This window comes from Lonchura striata, chromosome 11, assembly GCF_046129695.1.
Source record: "Lonchura striata isolate bLonStr1 chromosome 11, bLonStr1.mat, whole genome shotgun sequence".
Taxonomy (NCBI): domain Eukaryota; kingdom Metazoa; phylum Chordata; class Aves; order Passeriformes; family Estrildidae; genus Lonchura; species Lonchura striata.
In genome coordinates this window covers 12853540-12880727 of record NC_134613.1, presented here as the reverse complement: position 1 = coordinate 12880727, position 27188 = coordinate 12853540, and the positions used below count along the sequence as shown (strand labels likewise).

The 27188-nt window shown below is 38.3% G+C and overlaps 1 protein-coding gene across 2 annotated transcripts; it reads left to right on the top strand.

The window, feature by feature from the left end:
• The first annotated feature begins 62 nt into the window (after nucleotides 1–62).
• On the top strand, nucleotides 63–27188 carry SCG3 (secretogranin III). Of its 2 annotated transcripts, none has more exons than XM_021537452.3 (12): nucleotides 63–282; nucleotides 970–1022; nucleotides 1573–1618; nucleotides 1708–1923; nucleotides 2922–3064; nucleotides 4183–4344; nucleotides 4650–4827; nucleotides 6660–6776; nucleotides 17607–17690; nucleotides 18292–18420; nucleotides 19820–19900; nucleotides 23960–27188. In XM_021537452.3, exons 1-12 carry the CDS (start codon nucleotides 198–200, stop codon nucleotides 24076–24078), a joined length of 1413 nt encoding a protein of 470 aa, XP_021393127.2. In that variant the 5' UTR covers nucleotides 63–197; the 3' UTR covers nucleotides 24079–27188. The 2 variants fall into 2 exon arrangements, with proteins under 2 accessions (XP_021393127.2, XP_021393128.2); XM_021537453.3 differs by having other exon boundaries at nucleotides 64–282; nucleotides 19820–19888.

Below are 27188 nucleotides of genomic sequence, written 5' to 3'. Positions count from 1 at the left end.
CGCGCATGCTCCGCGCCCGGCCCGCCCCCCGCTCCTCCCCGTGCCCGGGGCCGCCGGCGGGGCCGGGCTCGACCATTTCTGCGGCGCGGGGACGAGAGGCCGAGCCCCGGGCAGCCTTCCCCGAGCTTCAGCACCGCGGGCCGGACAGCGCCCGCCGGGCCGGGCCGAGCGGGCGGCGGTGCGGCGGCGGCGCGGCCATGGGGCTGGCGCTGGCGGTCGCGCTGCAGGTGCTGGCGCTGCTGGCGAGCCGCGGGCACGGCTTCCCCAAACCCGCGGGCACAGGTAAGCGCCCGCCCCGGAGCCCCCTCGCCCTCTGCCGCGGCTGGGGAAAGTTCTGCGGGATAGGGATAGGGGACGGTAAAAACTTTCCTTCCACTTGTCTCAAAGCAATGAGATCCTAAAGCAACAATATTCCAGGTGCAAGACGGCGATCACTGAAGCTGCAATCTAGTATTAAAGTGCAGGGATAGGTGCTGCTAGAGCTCTGAATTTTTTTCCGTCTTTTCCAAGCAATGTTTCCATCCATCCTACAGCAGCGTCTGCACAAGTCTTTGCTTCTCCCAGTCTCCCGCCGTATTCTGGATGGAAGAGATTTTTAATCTCTTGGTTGTGCCAATCCGATTACTGCTATTTTAGTCAATCTCCTCTGGCACTTTTTTGCCAATTCGTGAGTTTTCTGGCTAGAAAGAGGTTGCTGAGTCTATATCTGTATTTCTGTCTTCTGCAAAATCTCTCCCTCTGCCCCAATCATGTTTTGTTTAAAGGTTTGACTTTTTTTATTGTGTTCCCATTTTTCTAGGAATGCAGAAAATTTTTTTGCAAGGAAAAAAATAAAGGATGCAGTTGGCATCCTATTAAAGATCTCATGTTCTACTGGAGAAAATTATAAATTAAAGAAAAATGTCCTGTCTCTTTGTAGTTGCATGTATCATATAACTGAGTATATACGTGTGTGTGTCTTTATTCTAGACAAAGCTATACACAACAGACAATTAAGTGTGGAAAGACCTTTGGAAGAACAGGTGAGTGAAATAAAAAATATTTACTTTTTTTTTTTTTTTGTGGAATTCCTATAAATATTTTTAGCCTTTTAGGTACTGGATCCAGGAATATCATGAATAGCTAATGAATGGGTAAACAATAAATTTGCCAGTAAAGTGATTATTGATGGGGTTAGATACAAAATAGGGTTTCAATAATTTTTAAGAACTGGCATATAGACTTTCACTCTCCAGCATTCTAAAAGCAGGTTGTTAGCTCCAACAGCTCACAGATATGCCATGCCTTTATACTGACATCCTATGGGAATATAGCATGAGCTTGGAATAAAGAAGGAAAATGTAACTTGCATTTATCTGAAAATGCATCTTCTTGTAATATCTGGTTCTGATCAGAGGATGGGTGGTACTGATGAAAGTGTCCAGTGCTTATTCCTGTTCTACTTATTCAGGCAAACTTCTTATTAAGAGTGAGAATCATTAAACCCTCTGCTAATACTGATAAATTAAGAGTTCACATATTTTATTCCTTCAACCTGTTTGCTGTTTTGTTTGCTTTATTTTTGTATATTAGATTGCTGAAGCTGAGGCAGACAAGAATAGGAAAATAGCTCCCACAGGTAAAGTATCTTTCCTGGTTTTATAACAATACTCATAATGGTATTCAAAGAGGTATAAGATTTTACGTTGATATTGATATATTTTCCAGAAAATAAGCCAGAGTTCAGGAATTATTCCTTTGTTGATGACCTGAACCTGCTGAAATCAGTAGCAGAAAGAGAAAGGAATGAGAAGGAGAGGGAGTCAATTAGAAGCTCTTTGTATGAACAGCAAGTGGCCATTGATGATGCAGACTCCACCAAGAACCGCAGGCTCGTGGATGACTATGACTCCACTAAAAGCGGGCTGGACTATAAATTCCAAGGTATTCCATAATCTTTCAGTGACTCTTGCAACCAATTGCTTTCATGAATGTCGCATTCGCCACTAAATATGAGTTCTATTTGTTACTGGAGTGCAGTTTCAATTATTTCCAGTTGTGGAAGCTTGTTGTATTACAGTTGGGTTTTTGAAACACAGTACAAAAGAACTGCTCTTGATTTTAACAGACTTCCATGGAGGAAAGTCTAACTGTGTAATTTGTAATGTCTTTTAGCAATTTAGATTTGATGGAAGGAAATGGGACCTATTTTTGGATTAAAATATATTTATTCTGGTTTGTGAGGAAGAAGCACTTCTATATGCAGCTAAATCACATATATTTATTTCAAATATTATGTGCAGTTTAAGGTAATTCTCATAATCACAAACCTAGAAAAAATTACCAAATGCCAAAGAATATTTGCCTTTGCTAAGGAGTAGTTAATTGACTTGTAGTTTAAGTGAGTCTTCCGAGAATTTTAAGCAGCATTTAGCTCAGGATATTTTTAATTATATCAAAGTATGCTGATCACAGATCAAAGCTCATTGTATTCCCTTTCCCATTGTCATGATGATATTATTTGCCATAGGTAACAATTACATAATTAAAAGCTAATTTGCTGAAATTCAAACAAGATTATGTGCCATTGTCATGAGCTGTTTTGCCATACAATGAAAATAGATACCAGCAAGACACAAATAAATGGATATGGAAATTCTACCAATATTTTCTATAAATGGGAAAGTAAGCTCCTAAAGTTCATCCCTGCTCTTTCAGAAGAGCCACTCAGAAAGAGATATTTCAGATGCCGAAAATTGACACAAAGAACTTTTCCCTGTGACTGATTTAATGGCTTGCAAAATGTGTATCAAAGTATATTCCTAATGTATCTAAAAATACAGTTTTGTTCTGAAGAGAAAAAGACGTGAGAAAACGATTTTTTATGAGATGTTTAAATGAGTTAGGATGGTCAGCACACAGTAAAACTGTAATCCTTTCAGATGACCCAGATGGCCTCCATCAATTAGATGGCACTCCTTTAACTGCTGAAGACATTGTTCAAAAAATTGCTGCAAGAATTTATGAGGAAAATGACAGAGGAGTGTTTGACAAGATTGTTTCAAAACTTCTAAATCTGGGGCTAGTAAGTATCCCGGTAATCATCATTTAACTGTGTTTTGGACTGAATTAATGCTCTTTCTAAAAGCAATTCAGATGCACACTTTCTCTGAAGCGAGTGGGACTCAGAGTCTAAGCAATTTTCTAGAGCTATTTGGGCTTGCTGGTTAAGCTCTGCAATAACATTGTTGTTTCTGTGATGTCTTTGCAACAAAATGGGCCAAACTGCAGAATGTTTCTGATGTTGAAAAAGCATTCACTGATTGTACTCCTCCCATCTCTGTCCTCATTTTTCCTTTAATTTGTCTACTGATTTTCACTGAGTGCTTTTCTATTATTAATTTCTTTTCTGTACTTAAGGGGGAAAGGTCTGAGCTCATTCCTATCCACCTAATGCTGATTAGTGTAATCAGTAAACACATCATGTTGCTGGCTAGTTGAGGATATTTTATGCTACTGATTTTTAGGAAGAGTGGATTTGTCTCTGACCTCTGAATGTCTCAATGGCTTTAGCCATTGCCATTTGGGATCTTTATATTTTAAAATACTCACCTTATCTTTTGAGCACCAGATTTTGCAGCTGAGTATTGCACCCCGCTGATTACAGAGGGAGCTGTGGAACAGCTGCATGGGAGAGTTTTGTTCAAATGACAGCTGTTATGGAGCAAAGAGAAAACATTTTAATGATATCATAGAAAGCTGTTTGCTTTTTTCCCATTCTGTATTACTGAAATTTGTTGTAATTATTCAACTGCCCATAGATGTGTTGCAGAGCATATGTATTTCAATATACACACACACAGGGAGGTGCCACACTTGCAGCTCCATCTTTCAAGCTGCACTCCACTGTGTTAAGTCCTAAAGAGGTTTGGTTTGAAGGCTGTATGTGTGAATGGGTGGGATTTATGTGTACACACAGATTAGATGTGTATTTCTATGTATATATGTTAGGAGTGTTATAAATGTACACACGTTTACATGTCTATATGTACACACAGCTATTACACCTAATTGGCTGTGCTCAGCTTTGAAGCAAACATACAGCAACCTGTTTTCATATTGATATCAGGTTTCATATTGATGTTAGATCTAGAAAAAGCACAGTATCTACCTTATAAGTACTCTGCACAAATATTTTAACAGATCACAGAGAGTCAGGCCTATACCCTGGAAGATGAAGTGGCAGAGGTTTTACAACAGCTAATTGCAAATGATGCAAAGGATCGTGAGAAGGAGTCTGAAGACTTTGATTACGCTGCTAGCAGAGCAGATAGTGATACAAAAGAAAAGCAACAGGAAAGAATGGTAATTTCTTAGCTAATAATTTTGTCTTGCTTGCCAAATGGTACAAGTACTGCTCTCTTTAGGGAATTGTTAGTTCAATCTGGAAACAAGAGGTGTTCTTAAAGAAATTCTGTCATATAGAAAAAAGAATCATGAATTACTTTAAAATTTAAGCCAGATGTCAATTGAAATAATTTTGAGAAAATACTATAGTCTTCACCTGCAATTAGGACAATGTTGACATGAGGTTGTGTTTTGCTCTATTAACTCTATCATGAAAAACAATGTGCTTAAAGATTTTTTTTTTAATTATATCTTATGTGGAGACACCAAGCAAATCTGATCAGGATAGTTTCATTAATGGAGAAGTTGATGATACACTGGATAACACATGGTCATCATCTAATGTGTTGGAAAGAAGAAATGAGCTGCCTTCTGAAGATAATTTCGAAGACCTCCAATATTTTCCAAATTTTTATGCATTATTAAAAAGTCTTAACTCAGGTGAGCTTCTCATGTGGTTACAGAAATATTAGGAAAAAACTTTAAAAATTAAGATTCTCTGTTTTCTCCTCTTGTCTCTTCCCCACAGCTTCCCTAGTTGCAAGAGACCATGTGCTTTGAAAATATTCTGCAAGATATTAAACTAGTTGATTAGATATTAAACTAATTTGATTAGTGATTTTGATGTCAAAATACTGGTAGGAACAATTCTCAGAACTGCAAAGAGTGTGACCTAGACAGCCCTTCCCATCTTGTGCTGTGTGATTCAGGAGTCCTGAATTCTTTTAATTCCTGTAAGGACATGACAAAAAGCTGGCAAATAGTTTTCCCTGGAGATCTTTCCAGTAATTTCCATGTCTTCTAAGCCAACAGAGATACAAGTAAGCCACAGTAGAGTCCTCACAGTGATGGTACCAGTAAATGAGTGTGAGCCTCCCAGCCTTTCCATAAACCACAGGTTTGCTGTTTATTGCAGTGAAAGCCCTGCATGTCTCTTCCTATTCCGGTGCTGGACATCACTGTCTTCCAGTTATTGCAGGCAAGATTGTGGCTTCTTGCCACTGCCCACACTATCCTCTGCAGCCACACACACTCTCTAACTTCTGGAGGGATGTGTGGGTGGTATTTTGAAGATCTCTTGTTCTGCAGCAGCATTAATAATTGCTTCAAGTTGTCCCCATGTGCACCTGAGTGGAGAGCTAAAATGAAAAACCTGAGGGCATATTTTGCTCAAGTCCTATTGACAAACTTTAAATTCTTCTTTCTGTTCTTTTTAATTTTCCCATGGCATTTCTGCACGCTAGTTCTTCTTTTTCTACTCACAACACAGACAGGCATGTTGGGTTTAACAGGTTATTAAGCCAACAGAACCAGGTCCACTGGCTGCACATCTCCTGCTTTATGTGTTCACCTGTCAAGTTCTATCGAGCTGGAGGAGAGGGATTCATTTGCATCCTAGAGCTGTGTGTTAAATTGCAGGCAGCAATAAAAAGTCTGTTCAGCAGCTCTCCAGAGCGACTGGCCCTCTGCCAAGGCTGGGAGTATGTTTCTGACTGTCCCTGACTGACAGTGTCCCTGGCTCTGTTGGGTCCTTCAGTGACAGCCTGGGCAGTGGGGAAAGCTTTTGTGGCTGTGATGGGGGAGTTTCACACTGCTAATGCAGAGAGAGCAGTAATATTGTTCAGCACATAAACACAGTGGGAACAGAAAAGCTAAGAAGCAGGTAAGTGTGGGCAAAACCTGATTATTTGTATAAATTTATTTTTTTTTGGTATCCTATTCTAAAGTCATGATTCTCCCAGCTGTGTAATGCTTTGTTGTCCTAGTATACAAGTCATGGAATTGTCCAACTAACAGTCTCAGTTGGGAAACTTTATATTTTTGTCATTGAACCCATGAATCTTATAGGAGAAAAGATCTCTTTCATACACAGCCAGACTTAATCTATTTGACAAACAAATAAAAGAAAAATTACATACTGTAGAAAACTCTACCTATATCTGTTCTCTGACCATCAGTTTGAACTGTCAGATCACTCCATCATTGTGTGCTTAGTGTTCTTAGCTGTAAAATGGAATTAACACCCTTGGCCTTCCAAGCCAGTGGTATTATGACATGGCCCCTCAAGACAAAAAGCTATAAGGAAGAACCTACTCCTGATGTTTTAAAGTATATTCAGCTGTACTTTGCAGGAACAGTTTAAAGAGAAACATGTATGTAAATTCTCATTCTAATCCAGCACAGCATTTGCTCTTTTAATGAGTAGGTCATTCTTGATGCATGGATTTTATACAGTTGAAGGTTGACTAGTTTTGCCTTATCCCCTCATACAGAGACAGAGACAAAAGAGAAAGAGACCTTGATAACTATCATGAAAACCCTGATTGATTTTGTGAAGATGATGGTTAAATATGGAACAATCACACCAGAAGAAGGAGTTTCCTATCTTGGTGAGAGTACATACTTTATACAACTGTTATTAATGGTGTGTTTGTCCTCTACCAACAGTGATAATTATCTTCTCATCTTCCTTGCTCTTATGAAACCTGTTTCAGATTTGTTCATTGAAAATACTAAAGCTTTTAAATGATTGATCATTTCCTACAGCATTGTTCAGTTCCATACTGCTTTAATATTTCCATCTAATGAAGGAAAGGTAATATATCAGGTATGCATTTAGAGTATTATTACACTTCCATATCTGTGAAGCACAATTTATTTCAATGACTTTATGTCAGGGGATTATTAGGGTTTTCTCTGTTCTATTCAACTGGATTGGGTACCTGCATTTCTCAGAAATAATCCAGCACTACAACTCCTTTAATCTCCCACTGTAGGTAGCAGGACTAGATGGAACCTAATGCTAAGTTTTTCCATCAAGTAAAACTCCTTCCATCTATGAAGAGTATTATATCTTGGCACAGGAGTAGATTTTGAAGCACTCTTTCCTGGATCCATTTTAAAGTCTGTGGTTATGTAGGTTGTGTAAAATTGTTACCATTTCCTGAAGAGGGAATTTGGAATGGCCTGGTTTGTGTCTCACACACCTTTCCTGGCTTTGACAAACTCTCTTCTATTCACTGTAGGCAGCCTGTCTAGTTAAACAAGTTGACCCACAGAAGAAGGGCTCATCTGTACAAACTCTGCACAACTCTATCATTTTTCTGAAGTATTTCTGGTCTGGATTAGTCTAAAAAGTTTTTGTTTGCATCAGGGCAATTTCTCAGCTTCATAAATCAGCCTGTCACAGACAGAGGGCTGGCAATGGTCTTTCTACATTGCAGATTGATGAAATTGTAACTGTATGGATTGATTATTGATTAGTGGCCTACAAAAGATCCAGTGAATCATGACTCACATTCATTCATGATTGCACCTCTTCTCTAAAGAATTCATATCTGACCAAGAAATCTCCTTGAATTTTGGAATATTTGGACAACTTAAGCCTCAGTCCAGCTCTTTATTTCTCTGTCTGCCAGTACATCTAAAGAAAGACGCACAAAAAGAAATGGTTGATTTTAAGTACAGTAGTTTTCAGTGTCATTCTAGAAATGAAGATACTATGGCTTGATCAGATATTACCAAAACTTAATAGACTAAATTCATCCCTGATGCAAGACCATGCAGATAATGGAATTACACTAAGAATGCCTTTTTCCTGCTAAAATTCAGGGCAGTCGTTCACATTGGCTTTTGTTTGAGCAAATAGATACTGTAACCCTGGAAACAAATTGCCTCGATGACATAGTACAGGAGGCAAGGATTGGGTTAAGAGTTTGAGAGGTCTGATTTAGTCTGGATTTAAAGTAAGACTATCAACTGATGTATCCAGACTCTGCCTTGCAAATGAGTGATTTATGCAGAGATGGATTTTGTGCTCCATCAAAGCAACTTACTGTAGTGGAAAAGCTTTCTCATAGATTCTCAGATTGCTTCTGTGGTATTCTTTTCTTAGACCTGCTGCTGAGAAATTGCTTTAAAGCTGACCTTCATTTATTGAGCTAATACTCTCAAATAATGAGGAAGAGCATCCACAGGAGTGTGTTAGCTTCTTGCATTACCCTTAAGCAGGGCAGCAGTTTTATTGCCACTCTTACTGAACTAGAAGTTCTATAGTCTGTAATAGCTGGATAGGTACTGTGTATCTTGGTGCAGTTTGGATTAGGGATTAATACACATCTGTACTTATTATAGCAGATAAAGAAATTAGTATGAATATATATCAGAATAAAATTTGTAAAATCAGTGTAAAATTTGGCAGCTTTTTGTTGCTTCCTCAGTCTATAATCAGTGAGCAGATTCTGTGCTACTTGGTGGAAAATACCTACTGGATCTGTGCAGATGGATTACATCCTCTCTCCATTTTATTACAGTAAGAAAGTGCCTAAATTAATTTTCCCCGCTCTGTGACTGAAGCCATGCATAAACTAAGCCTCTGAATTATACATTCAAAATAATAAATTATTTACTGAATCAAGTCACAAGGTGCAGCTTTTTTGCCTGTCACAAGGGTGCAGAGACAGTGAATTTGAATGCATATACCAGTAACAGCTGGCTTGGGATATGGAGGCCACAGCATTATGTTATCATCATTGCATATTACTCTAGGGGAAAGTATTTTGCTGCAGCAGTGACTGATGTTATTTGGTTTAGCTTTAAGTTACAAAGGGTCTAGCTGCAGTGTGGTGCAAGAAAAATACAAGATGCACATACACGGAAACAAAAGGAATAAGTTTATTTTTTTCAAACATATATTCAATATTGTGTAATACATATTTAAAAGCTTTCCATATGCTAAATGTAACCTGTAACAGAATACAGAAAGCCCAGACCAGCATATTCATATATATGAGTGAGGAGAAAAAGTAATGCCTACCTTTCACAGTATGTGTTCACAAAGTATAGCTCTGGAAGCATTAAAGAGAGCCTGTAACAAACTGAGAGAAAATGCGTGTTCAGCTGAGGTGCAACTTATTTGATAATTATCCTGCTGTAGCAAAATTCCATCATTCTGCTTTCTTAGCTGTGAATGCTGTTAGAGAAAGCAAATTCTTCTGTGGAGTGAAAACCTCATTATATGTTTCTAGCCTGTTCAAAGGCTTTCAAAAATCTTTCTAGAAAGACCATCTGCCCTCTCAATATTGAAAGCTGCCTTTAAAATAGTTTTTTTCAGTTAAAAGAATGGACAAACATGGTTTGGTACAGAAAGCATAATGTAGTAAATTATGACATGGGATCTCAGGAGCACAAATGGCTTGTGAATTAGATCCAACTGTGGTATTAATTTAGCACCTTTGGGTTTGTTGGCAGCATCCAGCAAGTGCCTCCTGAAGAGCTGAACTCCTCTTGCTTGCAGCCAGAGGCACAGGCTGCTCTCCCTGAACAAGCTGAGTTTTGGGAAGGGCTTGGGACTGAAATGATGTTGCTGTTGGCAAGGGTGCAGTGGCAGAGGGGAATGGAAGTGTTGGAACACTCCCACATAGTGACCAGGGGAAAGCAGCAAGAGGCTTTCAGATAAGTTATGACTGATTCAGCATAAAATATTTCATTATTCATGGCATTCACAATATTGATATTGCACAAATAGCTGATACTGATGCATAAATATCTGATACTCTATGCACAACTGAAAGGACAATATCCTTCACAGTGCTGAGTGCTTCTAGAGAAAAAGAACTGTCTGAGCCAAGAGCAAAACTCACTTTGATTTCAGCAGAGCACAACAAGGCATGCATTGCACAGATACTTGTACTGTTTAAATATTAGTTTGTGACTTAGATCACATTTTCCTTCTGTCTGTTGAGTAACGTGATGGAGATTCACTCTGATAGCTTTTCCATCAAAGCCATCTATCACAGACCAGATAAATATTAAAGAAAAGCTTCATCTACACCACACAAAGGATTTTTTGTATGACAAGTGACTTTCCCTGTCTATGCCAGGCTATCTAACTAGTTTTAAAATGAAAGCATATCAGTCCACTATGATCTTGATAAAAGCTCTATTTATAGTAATTACGTAAACTGTAGTTTTGTAAGAGATTTATTTTAATAATATTGTTGTCAGCTTAGAAACAGGAACAAATGGTTTCAGCCAGTTTGTTCAGATACTGTTGTAAATCATCTCCCCCTAATAACACCAAAATAATGAGTGATTTTTAGAACCATTCTAGGAAATATTTGCAATTAGAGGCTTGAGAGCATAAAAATACAGCTTTCAGAGATGATAGACTTAAAGAGACACCAGTGTGTTTATATGAATCCTTTTTATACAGTAGATTAATTATATTCTCCTGCTGTGTGCTGATTACAAGAGTAGATTTGTAGCAAATGTATTCATTGCCACCCCAACCAAGTGAAAAGTATGCTACTCAATAAAATATTACCCTAAAAATGCAGATTAGTTATGTGCATATTGTAGCCCTGTGTGGAGTTCTCATTTATTGATTAGTACATGTAGCATGAAGTTTTGCCATTAGCTGTGTCACGGATACATTTGTGAGATAGATAAATACTGTATCTTCCACAGCTGGAGAAAAGAAGGGGGCAAAGGACTGAGAAGAAAATTAAGAACTCTGTAGCTTTGCTCTGTCTGAAGGGGATCCCACTTTTTACCTCCTTGTGGTCAATTATTTAGCAACAGGGTAGAACACACAGCCCACAGCAGACTGGTTGAGGAGCAAACCCCCATTTATTTAGGAGGGAAATAGAGAAATCATTCCAGCTGATCAGAGTGCAGTTTCAGTCACAGCTGCCTCCTTCACTAGACCAAAGCAAAGCCACCTCTCACACCTTCTCCCTTTGGCTCTGACTCACTGTCAGAATCCACCCTGTCCCTGTGACTGAGTAGGAGGTTGTGTTACTTGGAAATGGGCACAAACAGATGTCTCTGTTTACCTTTTCCACCCTCACATCATTTGTTCTTTGTGGACAGCAGGGGAGAAGACCAAGCTGCAGGACACATGAGCAGTGGGAGAGGGACTGTTCATGGGGAGCTATTGCTGAGGAGTATCAGCACTCATTTGTTTGGTCCTTTCCTAAAGACCAGTTGGGATATTGTTTTATTGTAACACTGTGTTTTAGGCAGACTGAGGCTGTGTGAAAGGGGAAGGAGAAGAGGCAGAAAGTCTCCTATGTTGATTTTTGACATGTCCCTGCCTCTCCATGCTAAGGAATATGAAATAGTTGTTGAGCCTTTTGCATTCATTCTTGGTACCTCCCACAGCTCCACTTCTGAATGAAGGCAAAGCCCCATTGTATGCCAGTGCACAGTAGCCACAATCTGGCCTTTTTTTGGGAGAGGAGAACTTGTTTGAATAATGTAATGCCTGAAGTTCTCTTCAGCACAGATGCTGCAGGCCAAAGATCTGATCCTGATATTTATTTCGTTAGCCAAGAACAGGCAGAGAGCCAAGAGTGTGAGGCAAAGAGCAGATCACAGCCCACACTGGCATCATCTTTCCTCTCCTCACTGTGACCATAAGCTGATGCTCCCTGATGCAGACTGTGATTTCAGAGGGTGAGGGAAGGTGTGGCTAAAGCAGAGCCAGAGGCTACAAGTGGAATATGGACAGTGTCATGTGGACCTTTTGTTCATTTTGACCTGGTCCATGAAGGGCACTGACAGTATTTCATGCAGGGAACCATTCATGCATAATACCATCTTTTTATTTTTAAAAATCCTTTTTTACCAAAGGTCTCTTTGTTGCTACTGTAAGTTTTCTTAATAAACATTAAATTATTTAACAAATTTCTTCCTACCTTAATTTTCCTTTTGATGATTTTCCTTACCCAGTATTTATCATGTGAACGATGCATACAGCTGCCAGTGGGAGTTATTTAATTTCAGGCAGCTCTTTTCTCTGCTATTTATTTTTTATCTGATGAACTAAGGTCACACAGATGCCAGTATAATATACTCTATCTGAAAAGTAGAAATCAGAGATACCTCAGATGGTGAGAGTGGGCTAAATACGGAGGAGCAGCAGTGATTCTGTAAAGTACATACAAATAGTTAAATCCAAGTTGAATTTGCATGGAGATAAGCTAAAATGATGGAGGGACAAAGAGTGTGCAAAGATCCCAGGCAAGACTGGAATCTAGGAAGTTTATTGATTGCAGATCTCACTGCGCCTTTATAGCTGTTCTTTCTGTAACCTCCTCCATGTCTGTCCCCTGCTACTTCTGCATTTAAATAAACACATGAATGTGTTTTTTTCTCCACTACTTAGATCTTATCTCCTATTTTTCCCCATTCAGACTCAGTGCATAATAAAACAAATGCATGTGGAAAGTCTGTGACCTCACAGTTCTCGAGAACCAGGACCACTGCACGATACAGGAAATTGGGCATCACCTGAGGGTGACATTGTGTGTGAGGGCATAGTATTTTTCAGTATCCATAGGTTCTAAATCTTCTCAGATATGTTTTGGGAGAGATCCAGGAGTTTTAGTCTCACTAATTGCTTTTCCCACCACATTACATGACTATCAAATCATGTGTTCAAGAATCCAAATAAATCTTTTACAGTTCATTCCTTTGCTTATCACTGTCTGCTGTTTAAATTTCCAGTAATTTCTTGCAAATATATTCCTCTTCTTCCATTTCCCTTCTTCTGTGCTTTCCCAGCTGGATGGAAATCTCCATCTTCTTATAGTATCTTATTTGACAAATATATTGCTTGGTTCCTGAAAATCTAGGTTTTGCACCCTCCCAGGTGGTTTGTGTTTCTAAAGGAGGGCAAAGCTTTTCTTTTTTCTCACTGTATTTAATAGCTCCATAAACCCCTCCCTACTCTCTGAATTCAGAGCTACTCTGTTGACAGTTGAGCACTGAGACCGTAAGTTTGAGATGATTATGTGGGTGTGGGGTAAAGAAAGTGTCACTGAACGTTTAAAACTCCATCCCACTCCTGCAGGAGAGGCAGCTCTGTGCTGCTTCAGTCCCAAGCCATCATGCTTGTTAAGGGCATGCTGTGAAAACACATAAAATATGTGCACAGGCCACAGAGCAGCTCCAGGATGGGAAAGGATTAGCAAAGGACTGCACCACACAGTTCTAAGAGACCTGCAGTAATGCAAAAGAAATGCCTGTAGAATATTAAAAGGATAAATCTGAGAAATAGCCTGTGAGGTAGGGAATTTAATATTTAAGAATGATAAAGGAGACTTGGTCAGAGCTATGTTTACCTCAAAGCACATCTATTTAATTGTGTTTTGCTTTTGGAGTTGCTTTTAACCTGATTGCCAAGTGATACTGTTGCTGTCCTAATTTCAGATCACTCTGACCATCTCACTGTAATCCCTTTACAAGTGATGCCATGACCTGGGACTTGCCACCTGATGTGTCACTCCTCGTGGCAGCATTAGGCTTCAGACACTCTATCACAACAAATCAGTCAAATAGGAATATTCAGAAAGAAAATTCCCTGTCTTGACATGTAAGGCAGGGAGTTAGAGAGCAGCAGGAGATTTGCAATGCTGAGACCCATCTGTAATTCCACAATGGAGGAATTGATCTTGTTGGTCACAGTTTTAGTAGTTTATGTGACATATTCTTGATACAGCTATAGCTGACCAAAGGTCAAACTCTGCTTTTAGCTACAGTGGGGAAAATCCAATTGATATTGACAGTTCTTGGACATGCACTTGTTCAAAGAATTAATCAGATATACTCTTCCCATAGAATAGTCCCAAGCAAATGTTGAAATGTCTAGGGATTTTTTTACAGATGGAAAATGGCCTTGCAAACTCTTAAGGATTGTCTACTGCAGGAGACAGAAAAGCCCTAGGAGAACTGTGGTTTCTTAATGCCTGAATGTCACACAAGCAGTCATCAGCACAAAGCTTTCCAGCTGAAGCAGTTGGAGTGTATGAACTCATTAAGTAAACTAATTTTTAGCTAGTGTTAAAAGTGATCTTAGGTACCTTGATGATCCCTTTTCTCCTTTAATAATCACAGTCTTTTTATGCTGTATGAAAACAGAACAGCAAAGCAGGTCTTTCTGTGGAGATTTAATGACACAGAATCTCAGCTTCAGTCAATTTGGTGAGGATAGAATGTGAAACTGCCTCCCAGGTACAGGATAATTAGGCACTAGAAAAAGCCCTTTGCAGGAAAATTTGCAAGAGTCTGGAAAACACCATGAATCTGTCTATTGAGAAAGGTCCATGTCAGTCTTCCATTAAATACTCAGATGGATATGTTAGTTTCTGCTGCTCTAATAAGAGCAAAGTAATTTAATTTGTAATAGTTATCACGTAGTATCTTTTCCCATGGATTTGGAGGGTGCTACCACAGTACATTCTCCCAGAGTAAAGATAAAACATTCTGGGTTTATGCAGTTCAGATTTTGGATGCCCAACTTGAAGAACTTTAGAGTTTCAAAACTGCTGGGAATTTGCATTTTCAGGTGGAAACAAAAGCATCTTTCAGTGTGTAGGAACTGGGCCTAGGATGTCTCAGAAAGCCCAAAACAGAACCCTCCTGCAGCATCAATGCTTCAGTGAGTCATTCCAGATCAAAGAGCAGTTAGAAAGTGAGGAAGGCAGAAAGCAGATCCTGCGACTCGGGTATTGCTGGGATGATGAGATTATCCTGCTCTGCGGAAAGCTGCCGCCAGAGCACTGACCTATTTACCAGCGCAGGTCACTTCCATTAGCTCGGTAGTTATTGTCCCGTTGTTTTAATTAGTGCCATTTCAAATAAGTGGCCGGCTGTGTGGAAAGGTCAGTACCTTTCTAAGCTCTTCCTCCGTGCAAATTAGGTTGCTAAGGAGATGACAGCAGAAAAGTAATCAATCCTTGTTCGACCTGCTCCAGGACAGCGGTTGCTTAGTGCTGGCCGGGCACAGCTCACTCGGGAGGATGATTCACTCCATCGGTGTAACCCAGAGCAAACACTGCTCAGCCCTGGCCTCGCACACATGGCAAGGACAAACATGTTTTGAAACAATACCAGCTGTTAAAGCACTGCTTTAACAGGGGCAAGAGCAATAAATCCTGTTCAGGAAGAACTGGGATTATCTGGCAATATTCTCTCAAGGGTACACATGTAGGCACATCAAACAAGCCCTTCAAACATGGACTCTATCACTCAGGAAATACAGCTGATTATAAATGTTCACATCCATGCTGATGTGCCATCCAGCTGGCAGGGTAACATCACTTCTCTTGTCAAATGTAGTGCCTGTTAGAAGGCCTGTCTTGAAAGTTTGTCTACATCCTTTCTGACAAAACAAAGCTTTGAAAATGGAAATGGTGATTATGGTATTCAGTCTGGCTTTAGTGGCAAAGCTCAGGTCATTGGCATTGCCTTAATACACTTCATGGGGCTGGAAAGCAATTCTGTGCTCACAAAGGAGTGATGGTGAATTCACATGAAATTGTTACCCAAATCAAGGAACTCAGAGAAACTGTACAATTCCTGAAGCTATTTATAGAAGTGAATAAATGATGGAAGAGTATGAATCCTATTGCCTGCTGTAGCACATGCTGTATGTGGATATATGCACAACTTTTAAACACTACAATCTACTGACAGAACAAAAACTTTCAGAAATATTAGTATCAGATATTTAAATCAGAATATGTCTTGTCAGGTTATGAATCTATCTTGTGGTGGAGTCTTTATTTCCTGCTAATAGAAACTTACTGCCTAAATGCAGACACTTTAAAGGAAGAACATGAAAGGAACTTATGAATCAATGCACTTACATACATGTAATATTTTAATTTTCTAAATACTTTTCTAAAATACCATGTTTATACTTAAAATTAAGCCTAATTGAATAGAACATGCTGGATTAAGCTCCAAAATCAGTGACATTTTTGCATTTGCATGAATTAGTGAAGGAGAATAATCTATTCGTTTGAGTTTACAAAGGGTCTTAAAATAAACTGAAAGGGATGTTTATGGTCCTTTCAATAAGCTTCGGATCAAGTGATTAGTGAGGCATCAACACCACCACTGTAATTCTAGTTTGGTTTTTATTTCACCAGGGTGTCTGATCCAGCTTGTAACACAGCCCAGACCTGTTTTGGTTAAGGCATATAGGGCAAGGTCAGAAATCACATTCTCACCAAATGAGAATAATCACAAAACCCCCATGATGTGATGTAGAATTGGGAGGGTGCAATCAGGCATTCGATGCCATGGTTCAGTTGAGGTGGTAGGGCATGGGTTGGACTCGATGATCTTTAAGGTGTCTTCCAACCTAGTCATTCTGTGAATTCTGTGAAAATATTATTAGCCTTATTATATCTATTCTGCCACAGTTCCCACATCACATACTGAATATTTCAGCTGTTTATGTAAAAGGAATTTTGATAAATTTCAAAACTAAGTCTCTCAAAAATACACACTAACAAGATATTATGTATGCAATTTTGAATCCATGTTTAACTGAACCTTTAAAAGATAGTAAAAGGAAGGAAAATTCTACATCATATCCATAATATGACTGAGGAAACATGGCAGATTGTAGGTGATCTGTATTTTGAATATCTACTAAATGTGGTACCAAAAGGAATTTTTTCCCACATAACCATACAATGTTTATATCTGAAACATCCATCTTTATAAAGAGATGCTTTTACTTTCAAATTAGATTAATTCAGACCTGAAATTTGCATGGAAATACATTTTCTAGTCTTCTACAGCTGTATACATAGCCACAGCTGTCTAGTTGGTTTTCAGGTAAATGCTTGACTTCAGCAACTCTAGAAACTATTTGTTTTCATCTCTTCAATTTACATGTTTATTTCATTTAAATACAATTTAAAACCTTTTGCTAGACTTTTTTCCTAATGAAATCATATAAAATTGAGACACATAGGCAGTTTGGGGTAGTGTTTTCCCACCAAGATGAAGCACATATTTCATAGTCTTGTCTTTTTTGTGAAGTTAATTAAAGCCTTTCATTGTTTTCATCAGAATAAATTGCTACAGACAGTCATTGGTATTTTGTGACTTACATGACTGAAATATGGAATATGATACACACTTTTACTGACTTTATGCATGTTGGCACTATTTGGTACTCATATTGTCATGATTCAGTTGTTAATATTTTAAATAAGATTGATCAATATTCCATATAGCTATTTGTTTGTTCTTTTAGCATTGTCTCTGCATTAATTGTTCAGGGGCAAGGATGAAGGCTGTTCTTTTAGATTTCTATTTACCATTCACACTGGTGTTGGGGAGAATGTAGTATGGATTCTGCATGTTATCCGTTGGAGAATAACTGGGGTTTGATTTTGTTTTGCCTTGATTTCTAGAGAACTTAGATACAATGATAGCTGAGCAGACAAAGAAGAAGCTTGAGAACCCTTCCACTAAAACCAGGACAAAACTAACAGCAGGTACTTGGTCTACAATTTTCTTTTTCTGGAATAACACTTTTTGAAACCTATTCAGTTAAAAGTATTTAATTGCTTTGGCAGCCAGACTACTTGTTAAAACCACAGTTTCTCAAAGACCTGTATCAAGCCGTAGCTTGTTTGTCTAAGCACACAACTAGAGAGAAATTTTCATTTAATTACCCAGTCTTTGAGAAGCATATTCACTCTCTTTTTCCTCACTGGAGTCCAGTTGTTACACATATACAGAAGCAATTTGTATCAGTGCTTTTTAATACTAAAATAATAATGAAGAAGCATTATTTGTCAACTTTGAACGTTGCAAATGCAAATTTCATAGAATTTTTTCTCTGCACAAAGAAATGTGCCTTTGCATTGCAGTCACCTGTATTCAGCTATTGGTTTGTGAGAGCAGAAACAAACATTTCTCTTTCCAGAGGTTTGGAGGAGAGATGACCTTTAGGAACCACTTTGAGACAGGCTCCAATGAGGCTCTTCCTCAACCAGCAGTCAAAATTCTTTACTTGCCAAGATTGTATTGATGTGATTGAGAAATGCTCCTGGACATTTGACACGACATTGTTTGCTTTTGTTATTTCTTTAGACAAGAGTAGTGAAGAAGCAGACAGTACAAAGGAAGAAGCAGCTAAAATGGAAAAGGAATATGAATTTTCAAAGGATTCTACAAAAAATGAAGGACAAAATGCAGCAGGAAGCAGTGAAGAATCCAGAGGTACAGAATATTGCTTTTCCTCCAAGTGATTGGAGTATTTTCCTCTTCTTGATATTGATTTTCCATGGTGTTAGCATAAACATCTTCAGCCTATAGTCACTGGGAGTCAGCACACAAGAGCTTCATTCGGAAGTGTACTTATCTGCCAAGTTTTAAACATATGACACTACATCCCTTGCTGAGCAGACATTCACAGAATTCATAGACCCTTTTAGAGCAACATGAAATGCAGTTTGATGCAGTAATGCAAAGAAATTTTGCTTCTTTGCATCTGTGGCTTTTCAGGATGGCCAGAATATTCAATGTCTGAGAGGGCCCATTGATTTCTATAGTTTGTGTTAGAGCAAGCTGGTACTCAAAGGCAGTGAAGAGATCTGCAGTGATACAATTTACATTTCCCACTGTCAGAGGTTAAAGGTTGTCAGTAATCAACCTATTTTATGTAACACTGAAAACATTACAGTAAGTTAGTGTCTCCCTAAGCAAGGGTAGCACAGTAGTACAGTTATTTTTGTCATGCCTCAGCATGACAAATAATGCCACGTGCTGAATTACACTGTACTGGCTGAAGTCTCCTGGGTGCAAATCAGCTCCTCTAGCTGAAAACAAATCTGCAGGGGACATTGTGCCTCCTTATTGTGCTGAACTCTTGAAGGAGAATGTTTGTGCAGAAACCTTCCAGCGAGTTCTTATTGCAGAGGGTCCAGCATAAGTATCTGCGTTTTGTAATCAGTTGGTTAAACAAAAATGTTTCTTTTGCAACGCTTTCTGCAAAGCTAAGAATTCAAAATCCATTAGCTGGAATATTTTCTTAGGGGCCCTACTAGGTAATCCTTGTACTAATTGTGTCCTGTGTGCTTTCTGGTCCAAAAATAGCCATCACTTTAAATTTCAGCTATAACAAGGAGTTATCATTGTAATTTTAACACATCCTTTTTTCAGTAAATACAGTAACTATATTTCAAGTTGTCGTTCCAAAATATCACAATTTTAGGTTTGCTGTATGCTGCTAGTAGTACTGTATGGAGGAGTTTTGATACTGAAAGCTCTCAGCTCTAATTAAGTCATTCCTTGCTATCTCAACAGCTTTTTCTTTGCTGAACAATTATGATGATTAAGAAGCTACAGACTGTTTTTAATCCACATATGTAGTTTCTGTGGATGTCACCAAAAGTTATGTATAAAGATCAAAAAAACATGATCCTAGGTTTGTGTATGACTAATCTTGCACAGGCAACACCTGCTAACCATCTGTGGGAATTTTGCCTGACTGAGTTTGACAGGACTCAGGCTTTAAACAGAAGCTAAGAATAGTTTTAATCTGCCTTTGCTGTGACCAACTTCACCCAGTTAAGCAAGCTGCATCAATCATTGATTTCTCTCTCATCCTTTCCTCCAGGGAAATCTGAGGCGTATTTGGAGGCAATCAGGAAGAACATAGAATGGCTGAAAAAACACAATAAACAAGGTAACAAAGAAGGTATGAAGTAAAAGGTCTTGACATTGGGGTGGGCACCATATGCATTAAAAAGCAAGTAATTTGTATTGTATTGTATAACTTGTGTTATACCTTAAACAATAGTAATGTTAAACTGGGCTTGTCTAGATTATAGTGATCATTAGTGGTGTTAGAGTTAAATAATGCAGTCACATAAAAGTTAAGCCAATGAACATAAATAGTGAGCTAAGGTAGATTAATGTAAACTGGGTGGAATGGTCACTGGCCACAAAAGCCACAGAGACTGACCAGCAGGGAGTTAGTCATGTGCTGTCCACGCTGCCATGGTGGGCTGCCTGCCACCAGGTAGCTGTGTCGGCTTTGTCTGGTGCTTCATTTCTTAGCTCATCATGTTGTAATTACGACTTTGTAGGTGAGATAGATGCACTGAAATGTCTGGACGCGTCTAGAGAAGCTCGGAGCACCTGGCTAGCATGCCTGTCCCAATAGGAACAAGCCTTGTTCCATAACCAGGAACAGCTGAGATCCAAACTCGTGTAATACACTGTAATACATTGGATTACTGCCCAGATCAACTCGAATGACTTGCAGCTCTCGCATGCAAAGCTGCGGAGAAGGGAGCAGCGGCTGAAGCAGCCGCACGGGTTTGCTCACCAGCTGTCCCGCCTCTTCCTCGGGGGCAGGGCTGTGTGAGAGCTGCCGGCAGGGACAGAGCAGAGGCACAGTCCCCTCTTTATTTTTCACGGATCTTTATTCATCCATACCGCCTTTTTCCTCAAGTTCTTACATAAAACCAGCCTCCCATCCCTATTCTCTGCCATGGCCTGCTCTGGAAGTGAAGGTTCCTAGCCAGGGGATCTATCCCTGGGCTATGACTGGCGCCTGGTGAGAAGGATCCTTCTTGCACCAGCCAAGCAGAGGGTGATCCGAGATGAGATTAGCCCTGGGTAATCCATCCATCCTCTCTGTGAGTTGAAGTGTGTATGAATTCCATTTCAGAGATGAGTGGATGCCTACAGCCCAACACATTCATTTTTCTGTACAGAAACTGTAATAGGAAAGACTATAAAAAAACCCATTCCCATTTCTCAAATTGCTTCCACACAATGGCAGCAATGGTAGTTAGCAGCAGGGCTACATATTTGCTCGAGAGTTTTCCTGCCAATTTTAATTAATGGTTCTGTTTAGCAATGTACTCATTGGTGTAATTAGATCTCCATCACGTGTGATTATATCTCTGTATCACACATAGTGCCCGAGCAGCCCCTCGCTCCTCTTTGTAGTAATCTTTCTTCTGCACTGCTGCAGTCTGAAAATGGCTGTGACTGCAGATCAATAGCATTTTATCTGCCTGTGAATGCATTAAGATATATATATCTGTGTAGATGGATTTTCATTTGCACTAAAATATCTTTATTGTCCTCTGGCAATGGAAAGAGGCCTTAAAGTGAGTGTAAGTTATGACAAAATTAGAATAGTACTCCTACTCTTCTGATACATCATCTTTATTGTGCCTTTTCATACTCTTTATTTTTGTAATATGCTAATTTAGATCTCCATGGATGATGTTAAAAAAAGTACAGTCAGGGTAAGCTTATCTAACCATGAATGCATTGTGGTGTTTCTTCAGTGCAAGATTAGGTGGTGTTGCTGTGCTCATCAATCATTTCTCCACTTCCAGCTGGCACCTGGGGGCTGTGAGAAAAGTGATTCTCAGAGTAATTAATGTATTAAAATGGCCAGACTTTCCCAGCCTTACTCATGGATTGGGTTACTCACCAAATACTCTTGAAGAGGTTTAGGTTTTCTTCAGGCAAATGTTTGTGGGTCCTTCATTTTGTGTGAATTTCAGTAGATATTATTCATTCAATGACTAATAACCCTGGAAATGCTGATTTGCATTTCTGCAGTTTGGAAGTATCAATTGCCTATTAAGGAGGCTGGTAAGCTTGAGTGGCTGGGATGATTTAACATGCCAAAAGCCTGGATTTTGGACTCACTGCCATTTGTGTCCAGTTTGTTTTGCCTGTTTACAACCTACAGACTCCATGGGCCTGTCCTTGATATCTCCCAGACCTGGCTTGATGCTTGAAACCATTGCAAAATAAGCATTTAACCAATACAGGCAAAGAGCATGAGTGCATTGTTCAACAAATACTTAGGGACTTCAGAGCTTCACAACACTAACAGCAGCCATTTAGAAATGAAAGTGAATCCTGTCATTAATGTAAATGGCAAATGGCTTGATCTGAATATGCAAATAAGAGCTCACTTCATGTAATGCTGCAGCTGTTGCAGGGAATCAGCATCCAAAGCTGATTTTTCTAATTACAATAGATTCGAAATAAGTATTAGAATTTGGCAGCTATCAATTTCTAGGAAAAAAAAACAATTTAAATTGGTATATACAATTATATACAAATTAGCCTGAATTGTATAATATCATAATGGTTGTACTTCCATACAGGATGTTTAGTAATTAAACCTTCACATCTCCACTTAATAATATTAGAGTTAGAAAAAGTATTCTAGAAGTAAAATAAACATAGATATTTTAATTTGAAAAATGTGGATATTCAATTAATTTAGTATTTGTTCTTCATTCGTTTCCATTCCTTGGTATCTGTCAATGGAGACCCTCATTATTTCAAGGTGAATGAAATCTCTCATCCCAGTTACAAAATTGCTCAGTACTGTTTGTCCCTATTACTCATACAGGATGGAGACACAAGCAGGTTACGTTCTTGTAAGTAATTACAGTAACAGAGCAGACAAGAAATCCTCACCTCAGTACAGCAAATGGCAAAATTCCTGCTAACACAGATATGGAGAGGGCACCTCGGCAGGAGTGAGGAATGTTGAATATAAATTTTCTGTATTACTCATTTGAAATTGACTTATGCTTTTACAAAAATGATCACAAGCATCAATTTGCTTCTTAGTATCTTTCTATTTCTATCCTGTTTTGATCAATTTTTGAAACCTAAAAATCCACAAATTCATTATTATTTCTATTTTGTTAAGAATGCACAGTTTGAAAAAATGTTCTTCCACATACTGCTGTATGATATTATACATTGGACATTGCAAAATCAGTTTTAATGTACTCTGAAGGCTCCATCTGTGGAATAAGTAATTTAGAATGAAAAATTCAGAATGTATTCATTCTTGTGAAAGATACTAATTCATTTAACTTATAATGGACCTTTAAAACATTGATGTTCTTCTTCTGATTCTAACAAATTAAGCTTTACTTTATCCAGTTAATTATGTCACTGAAACTTTATTGTGTTTGTATGTGAATATACTGAATGTGCTGCCGGAGTCACGACTACACAATAGGTTTCCTTTCTATGTTATTTGAAAAATTGCTCTGCAGTAGAATTCTTTTCATGGAAATAGTGATGTTCTCCAGCATAGGAAAAATTTATTTAATGCATATGGTGTTAATCAGACTGCATAGATGCACTCTATTGGAAAAGGAGGAAGGGTCTTTCAGCACTCTGTTGCAGATTGACAGAGGAAGATTGTCAAAAACTGACACTAACACTGTCACAAAGGCTGCTCGCTGCAGTAGTTTGCAAACCAGAATATCATGTTCTGTATAAAGGTAAATAATTGTATTATTTTGATCTATTTTCAGGGAGTTGCTTTCATGAATTGCCACTACAATGGTAGTAAGTTGGAATTTTACTGGGATTTCAACTGGAAATAGTCTATTTAATACTTTCTTTTGATTCCATAACAGCTGTGAAAATAATAGAGCACAACAGCTTTTGCTGTGCGGACTAGAACATCAAATCCCTGGACTGGAAAATGTTCTTGCTTTAGCATTTGATAGCAATCAATCAAGACCAAGAGATGATTATTTCTCTTGTATAATAAAAGCACCATGGTGTGAAAAAAGACTTTGTGCAGATGCTTTAGGTTTTTTTATATTTTCACAAGCTGCACTTAGAGAGAATTCTCTTCATGTTTGATAAAGTGCATTGGTTGGATAAACCTTAGAATGACATTGATTCTTAGGTGAAGCAGTATAATGGCAATGACTCATTGTGCAAATGAATTCTTGTTTTTCAGACTATGATCTTTCAAAGCTGAGAGATTTCATTGATCAGCAAGCTGATGCTTATGTGGACAAGGGCATCCTGGACAAGGAAGAGGCTGATGTAATTAAACGCATCTACGGCAGCCTGTAAAACGTTAGTGACTGCCAAACCTGTAGAAATCTAGTCTAGTTTCCCCCACTCCTGGCTCACTGACTTATGATCTGTTAATTTGAGGATATCATTAGAAATGCTCTGTTTACATTGTACTGACAACTTTAGACAGAAATTAAGAGCTGTAGTGCTCCGTTCACTTTCTGCATAATGTATTTTCCTACATTTACAAATCAACCCTAAACACCAAATTCTGACACTGAATTTCTATTTGATAAGGAAAATATTTCTGTAATGCTCTCTTTGATTTATTGTTCGTGTATGGTTTACTTTTGTAGCTAAACCAATCATTTCTGATGGAAATTTCTTTTAATGCTACATTTTTTTGCTTTCACTCAACAAGCTTTCTATAGATGCAACTATGTAAAGGGCATTATTAGAAAATAGTTCATAGTTCTCTAAATAAAGTATTTGAAAATAATTTCCCTATTAAAGTTTTCATTAATCTTAATATTATTTTATATTCATTTATTTTTGTTTTAAATATTTTTTAAATCCTTTTTTATTTCTATATATAGTATTCTGTAATGTGGACTGTAGTGTCCTACAGCTAATTGGTAAATCTTTGACATTACAATTGCCTTCCATATTAGAATATTCTCTTCTTCAGCATGTGTGAACATTCTCTTTGCACCATTTGATGATTGTGCATGCATAATTAGTTGAATTCCTGATGTGAATATCCTGATAGCAAGTGTAAATAGCCATTGCTTTCTCTAAAGAAAAAAAAAAAAGAAAGAAAGCAATTCAAGTAATTTTGTATGAAAAGGGAAGTTTGCAACTAGAGATGTTTTTTTAGGAACAGGGGCCTTGCTTTTCAGAAAGACTTAAAGAATCTATTGTATCTCAGTATCTCTGAATATCAAGGCTGTGTTCTAATTACTGACCTCTGTTCTGTGCTGAGCAGTATTATCCTGGAGAAATCTTTTTTTTTTGGCCTATATATGCTAGCATTAGCCAAGAATTTGGTACTTCCCAAAGAATCAATAAGAAAAACAAAAATGTCATTCTCATTCTTCTTCCTTAACTAACAGAGTTTTGGAAGAATGGTTTATGACGTCTTTTACCTTAAAATGAGTGGATAACTTTATGTATGAAGAACTGACAAAGCAAGATCAGAGGTAAAGAAGCATTTAGAAAGGTAAATTTCAAACAGAGTCCCATAAGATACAAGGCCTTAGAGTCAACTGATTAGAGGAACTCCAGGAAAGCCCTGTACTCTTTACTTACAGATTCTTCATTCATAGTTGAGGTTATGCCTTCTCTGTTTTTTTTTTTTTTAATCCTATGATATCTCTAAGATTGATACAGTTAAAAAATGTTATCTGATGCAGAGGTTGAAATTTGCCTGCCAGTGAATGGAGATACTGACTCAGAGCACTGCCTGCACAGCAGAGTTCTGTAAGTGTTAAGTCACTCCTTGGGTCATTTTCTTCCTCACAGATGGAGACTAAAGAGGAGGAGCTTTGAGCAGTGTTTCTCAGGCAAATGAAGTAAACTCTGGAATCCCTGCAAAACATAAATTGTCAACTGTGTATTACTGATAAATCAGTATTAAGTGAATGTGATAGCACTGAGGTGTAAAGGCATAACTCCTTTCAAACTGATGAAACATAAACGAGTGAATGTTTTCTAGCATCCACAAAATACACCATCACCGCCTGCTCATACACATCCTGATGTGAATCACTGAACTGCACTACCAGTCACTAATGGTAGAAACTGTATTCAAAAATGTAATCAATGTAAGCTTCCTCTGACAAATAGTCCCTTAGAAACTCTATAAAAAAAAAAAAAGGAGAAAATAATTAATGTTATTTTAAATCAGTGCATTTGTTCTCATCAAAACCCTCTTGTTTGTTTATTACTATTTGCTATTTTTCCCAAAGATCCAAATTCCTTTATGCCTCTAGAGATCTCAGTTGCATTCTGCAACAGCTTCTGACTTCCTTTCTTATGTGACCATCACATGAGAAAAGCAAACTGTTTCCCCAATTTGGATTTATGACAGATATCAGGAGGACGGTAACTAACCACAGACCTCTACAGATAGGGAAGTGGCATGACCTAGGATCTGCACTTGAAAAAACAATAAAGGACAAACTGTCCTTCTCCAATGACTACTTTTTAAAATATCTCAAATGTCCTTCTCATGTCAATATGATGAGTAGTGTAAGACTAATTGCAATTTTCACTGGAAGTTAGTTTCTTACTTCATCCTCTCATGAGTCTGGTACTAAAGAGCAGATGTCATCAGCTAATGACCAGTGATTATCAACAGTGTGTAGTGATATTTTGCAAATTTTATAGCTTGAACGAGGTATCAGTGACATAACTTAGGAAAACAAAAACCCAACAATGGGTATGCCCTGATTGTATTTCAGAGTATGCACATTCTTGGAGTTGTTCTGTACTTACCTTGCTGCTGTTCATCCCTGGGGGTACACATGGAGATAATTGGAGCAGCCTGATGAGTAGCTGAGAACAGAGCAAGCCTCTGACAGATAGACCAGAAATCACAGCTACGGTTCCTCAAACTAAATTCATTTTCCATCCTGCCCAAGCCCACTAAACTTGTTACTTGAATGTTTCAAATACTGGTTCCATTGCTGGTACGTGGAATGAACATCTCTCTGTACATCACACCTTTCAGAACCAGGCAGTGAAACACAGCCAGCCTGATGAATCACCCTGCATTCCTAAAGGCAATTACTCGAAATAAAATCAAACCAAGTGATGTAAGTTTCAGCCTGCAACACAGATCAGTACTTATTTTGCAGGGAACACTTGGAGCACATTAGGACTTGACATGCTCTGCCATGTGTTTAGCCATAATTAGTAAATCATAATGCTTGCTTTCTTCCTGGCAAGAAAGGTATTTTCAACAACTGCACATCTCTGTTTCAAAACAGACAAAAATCAAGTTTCTGTGTTGTTTCTATCTCTGCTGGATCCTTCAGAAATCCTTCACTTCTAAATTATGACTGAAAATGTAATAAGTACAATATATATGGTATTCACCTTCTGAGCTTTTCTAATAGACTATTGTTTCTGATACTGTACTTTATTAAACACTTTACTACAAGCTA